The sequence below is a fragment of the Pteropus alecto genome, unplaced genomic scaffold (assembly GCF_000325575.1).
Source record: "Pteropus alecto unplaced genomic scaffold, ASM32557v1 scaffold17, whole genome shotgun sequence".
NCBI classification, from domain to species: Eukaryota; Metazoa; Chordata; class Mammalia; order Chiroptera; family Pteropodidae; genus Pteropus; species Pteropus alecto.
This window is the reverse complement of record NW_006440645.1, coordinates 4,709,490-4,714,480: the sequence shown is the minus strand read 5'-3', so window position 1 is coordinate 4,714,480 and position 4,991 is coordinate 4,709,490. Positions and strand designations below refer to the sequence as shown.

Here is a 4,991-nt window from a genome sequence, read left to right as displayed (position 1 = left end):
ATACGTTCACGTTTTGAAATACCGTAGATTGTGAAGTGGCCTCCAGAACACAGACATCCATGTGCTTTCAGAAAACACACCGTTTGATTACATCAAATGTCACAATGCCGACTCATAGGTTTAGTGGCTGGATGGATCAGCACTAAAACAAGCTTTCATCACGTTCGCCTTGTCATATTGCGACAAAACCGAAGCCTATTTACAAAGAACAAAAATACTCCTAAAACGAGGAGCCAAACCATCTGAGAGACACCAACCAAATCGAAAAAGCTGGGTAAGAGCTCTGACTGCCTCAATCCTGGGTTCGAATGATGTCAAAATGTTATTCTCCAATGCAGATAATTTTTCGGGTTCCACATTATCACTTAGGCATGGGGATTCGCCTGAACAAAATTTTACCAGACCGAAGAGTCTAGCTGCGCAGTGGTTTCCGCAGACTGAAAAATAAAAACGTTTTCCTTTTCCCATATATCGTTTCAAGCCCTCAGATTTCTTATTCCACAGGACATAACAAAAATATAATTTGACCAGGTTGCACTAAAGACTTATTAAAAGAAAGGAAAAGGCAGGGGCAGGAATACTGTAAACTGTCTCCCCGATAATGTGAACTGTTCCCTTGGTGGATCTAACTTCTAGAAAGTTTTATTAAAGTGACAGTGCCCGAGACTCCCAGCATGCCCGCAGAACTAAGTTCTTTAAGTTCTGCTGACGAAGACTAACTTCTGATTAACCCGAGTTAAGATGAACGTTTTTCAAAACTTCCAGATTATGTCCCATTCCCATCAACTATGACATACACAAAACCTCTTGCTTACGAAACAGCCAAAGCAGAGGGTGATTGTTAACATTAATTACCAAAAAAAAAGTGTGACTTCATAGCGATTCACTGGGAATTTGTACGAAACAGAATTGGGACTACAAAATTTTCACTGATGCATTTTCCAGGAAATGTCTACTTCAGAATTTGAGCTCACCCATGTCTAGATTTGGTAAGTTAAGGCAAATGAATAATATAGATGTACATGAAGAAACAGTCAAAGCCAATGACAGAAATCACCATGACAATACAGGCTAATAAATGAAAAAAAATCGAGAGACAGTTTCATTAATTAATATATTTTCTGCATTATAGTTAACATATGTACTTTCTTCGTGTCACCTTATTTTCCGTTATGTATTGATATTTTGTTATATTCAGACATGAGTACATTTCAACAGTCTTTTGCAATAAATATCATAAAATAATAGAGATTCGCATAATAAATATTCTTTACAATAAAAAAGTTTAACAGACTTTTGTCTTAAAAATAGTCAGAATTCAACTTTGTGATTTATACATAAAATATACAAAAAGCACCACAATTTGTGGTTAAGGCAATGAAAACACAGAAAAGGTTAGCATCACGCCGCTGTTAACTAGCCGAGGTGCCAGAAGGACCAGGGAGCCAAGATCACTTTAGGCGGCGTAGTTCTGTGACACCTGTGGACTGATCAGCTATAAATATCAACTTCGGTTATCCAAGTGCCCTCTGTGACGGGAGAAATTCGGTAAGAAGCGTGGGTGTGGAAGGAAGGTAGCTAGGTCCTTCACAAACATGAAAACCTAGAATGAGGATGAGCAAAATACAACCTATATATCTCCAATGTGAAGATTTACATCGTAAAGTAAATCGAAAATTACATAGCTGGCACCTCTAGATCAAGATAACGCCAAAACTGACGGAACAGAACTCCGAGGGGGCAGGAGAGGGCAGTGGTTAAAGGAAAACGTTTGTGTTGTAGCATAAATACGTGCCCCGTGCTACTTGAGGGTGCAACGGTATGAAGATCTGATCCACAGCTTACTGAAGCAATGAAACGGTAGCTTCTTTAAGAACCGGCTCCCTGCTCCCAGGGTACCCAATCGAAACAGCTCTGCGTTGCTGTCGTCGGGCCCGGGTGGGTGTGTTCACGCGGACAGCTTCGGAGAGCTGCTGGCAGGATGATAACGCTGCACGAAAACCCACTGGCTCTCGGCGCCCTCTCGAGCGGCTGGAGGAAGCTCTGGTCCTCAAGTGGGAGCGGGTGCAGTTTCGCAGTCCACCCGCGGGAGCAGAATCCACGAGTCAAACCTCGGGAACAGGGGAAGAGGAGGCGGCAGACGGGGAAGCATCGTCAAGGAAACAAAACCAGTATCTAACAGCATCTTCTTTTAACAGCCGCGGCTTGAAAGCCAGACGTTCGGGAGGTCCGACCCACCTCCCCACATCAGGAGGGTTTCCCCTGCGCCCGCGAGGGGCAGCTGTCCAGCTTACAGTAGACGGTGTTGGAGTTCTTGCACCTGCAGCCCGGCCGGTGGATCCAGTCGTAACAGCCCCGGCACAGCTCCAGGCAGCCCTTGGCGGGAGGGTAACACAGCAAGCACGGGAGGAACAGCGCCAGGGCTCCCATGCACAGGTACCGCGGGCAGCAGTGCGCCTGGGAGCAGGAGCAGGGGTTGTCGGAGTACGAGTCCCCCGCGTCGTCGTTGGAGCAGTGGTAGAAGATGCCCTTGACCAGGCACATGCAGCTGCCGTACTCCACCATGCTCTCGGCCGAGCACAGGCACTGCCGGTCGCAGGCCAGGCAGGACGGCAAGGCCCGCGGCGCCGTGCACTCCGCGCACTTGCACTTCCCGCACCGTTCACAGATGAACTTGTGCTGCGCCAGCTCCTCCTTCAAGGAGCCCTTCAAGTCATCCACGACCAGCTGCTTGGGCTGGGTCCGGATCGTCCTTTCAGACCGATGAGCCGGGACAGGTCTGCTGGGCGGCGACCTCCCCAACAGCCCCTGCTCGGAGGAGGCGCTGCTGTTGCTCCCAGAACTGGCTGCGCTGCCGGTGCTGGTCGATCTGCTCAAAATGGGGCCTCGGGCATGATGGGCGAGACCCGCGTGTCCCAGGTGGCCCGTCGGTCTGGGCTCGCAGTTATTGTTCACATTAATCGGTACGATTTCGTGAGTCCTCTCGTGCTTTTCTTGTCGTGGGGCTGTTCGAGGCGCGGGTCTTTTCACCACTGACGGCCCTTCCGTGTATTCATTGCTGCCCCTGATGGCCTTGAGCTGGTCCAAGGACAGAATAGCAGCAGGCTGAACGTCTCGCTCATAGTCCGGCCTCTGCCGACTCTCCAACGCCGGCTGCTGGATCACGACTAATGAACTGACACTGCCATGTTGATTTGGGGGATCCATGTGTAGGGTTCTCGAATTCTGGCAATCAGTGGAAACCTGGCATGCATCTGAAATCCTACAGGAAATCGAACATGAAAAAAAAACAAAAACGATAAATGAGAGGAAGTATTTCGGGAGGGGACAGATCCTGTCAAGTCACAGATTGCCCAAACCACCCGGTAAGGATCGCCTTCGGCAGCAGATGACACTGAGGCTGGGGTCGTGGCCAGTGTGCCCGTCCCAGAGGCCGAGGACCACATCACAGGAGAAGAATGTAAGCAAGAGACCTCATGCCATAATGTTTTCCCAACTTTTAAAAAGAGGAATCAAGACAAAGTAATGCCTTCCTGTTCGCGGCTCTAACAGATAATTAAAATGGAGCACGCCCTCGCCGAGAAAACCCAGTGCAAGCTCTGAAACAGAAAGCTGTGTCAGCTCATCCGCTTTTTCCCATAAGGGAAAATATCTACTTAAAAAAAAAAATGGCTTTGGTGCTGCTGCTTTTTTGTTGTTTGCTGTTCTAGGCATTAGATTAATGAGAGAATTAGTCAAGGTGTATACTTCATGCATTAAAAAAAGAGATTCCGAATTAAAATGGAATCTCAGAATAAGGAGCCGCAGCAGCCAGGACTCTAGAGCTGGCTCCTGATTAACGTGCAAGAAGAAAACTGAATACGGACAAATGCAGTTCTTGGGGTTTTGTAGCCACGAAGCGTGCGTGCGCATGCGCGTGCACACACACACACCTCTCAATATACAGTTCTGTTCATGTTAAAGTATTCACAGCTGAAATCATGAAAGGATTTTTTTTTTTTAGTTTAAATAAGGCTCACTCACATAATGAGATAATTTTCACGCACAAATATGTGTTTGGCCTTTAAAGCTGTTATGGAGAAATCCTAGCCATTTTAATTATCTGTATTTCTTCTAATTTAAAAATCTGTATTTACACCCCAGATCTTGATTTTCAAAGCACTGCCAACTCTGAATCAATGTCCTTCTTGTAATAAGTACGGCAATATCCTGATAAAATTAAGCATTCAGCTTCCTTACCAAAAATAAATTGCCTCTCATTTATAATGCGTTCTTCACAAAATAAACTACCAAACATAAAAACGTTTCCGTTTTCCGTCAGGGGTAAACTAGAACATTTTCACACAAATTCCTTCCAAGGCCTCCAGATTCGATCCAATTCAAGAAGGAAAAGAAAAATGCCCATTCTCCACTACCACCTCGAGCCAACAAACAAACAAACAAACAAACAAACAGACACCGGAATAAAGCAAAAAGAAGTCCATTTCATCTAATAACTAAAGTGAACGTCCCCAGACCGTCTTCTATGTTCACTTCTTGGAGGTCTCCTCCCTCATTCCCCCGACCCGGGGCTTCTGCGTTATTCTACCTTCTGGGCACGCGAGGACAAACACGTCCACAACCTGCTGGCTTCAGCCCCGGAGTCCCCAAGGACACACGCACTGCCCACCGCCACTGCACGACGGCAGTGCTCCTCGCCGAGAGCGTAACCCGGGGCTTCCAAAGCAAGGAGCGTGGAAAAGGACCGAGCCCGAGTCCACTCGGAAGGAAACGCGGTGGAGACGGATTCGGAGAGGGTAGGAACCCGCAGGCGCGACTGCACGCGGCGTTTCTAGCGACCGCGGTCGCCCAATTCCTGCGGGCCGGCACCGCCGACCGCCAGAGCAAAGGACGCGGCCCCCGGGCTGCAGCGACGGTCCCCGACCTGCCCCCGAGCACGCTCGCTCGCCCTGGGCGCACGGCTGGCCCCGGGGAGGCACGACGGAGGTCGG

General features: G+C 48.3%; 1 protein-coding gene across 2 annotated transcripts in view; it reads right to left on the bottom strand.

Annotated features, from left to right (window-relative positions):
* Nucleotides 1–1,091: 1,091 nt before the first annotated feature.
* SPRY1 (sprouty RTK signaling antagonist 1) overlaps nucleotides 1,092–4,991 on the bottom strand; it is a 6,404-nt gene continuing 2,504 nt past the window's right edge. Inside the window, exons 1-2 of one of the 2 annotated variants that reach the window (XM_015593956.2) lie at nucleotides 4,589–4,953; nucleotides 1,092–3,262 (exon numbers count right to left, since the gene is read on the bottom strand). In XM_015593956.2, the coding sequence (XP_015449442.1) occupies nucleotides 2,248–3,207 (960 nt within the window). In that variant the 5' untranslated portion in view covers nucleotides 3,208–3,262; nucleotides 4,589–4,953 and the 3' untranslated portion in view covers nucleotides 1,092–2,247. Of the gene's footprint in view, nucleotides 3,263–4,588; nucleotides 4,954–4,991 lie in introns of those variants that run through there. The other variant, XM_015593955.2, reaches the window with a different exon arrangement.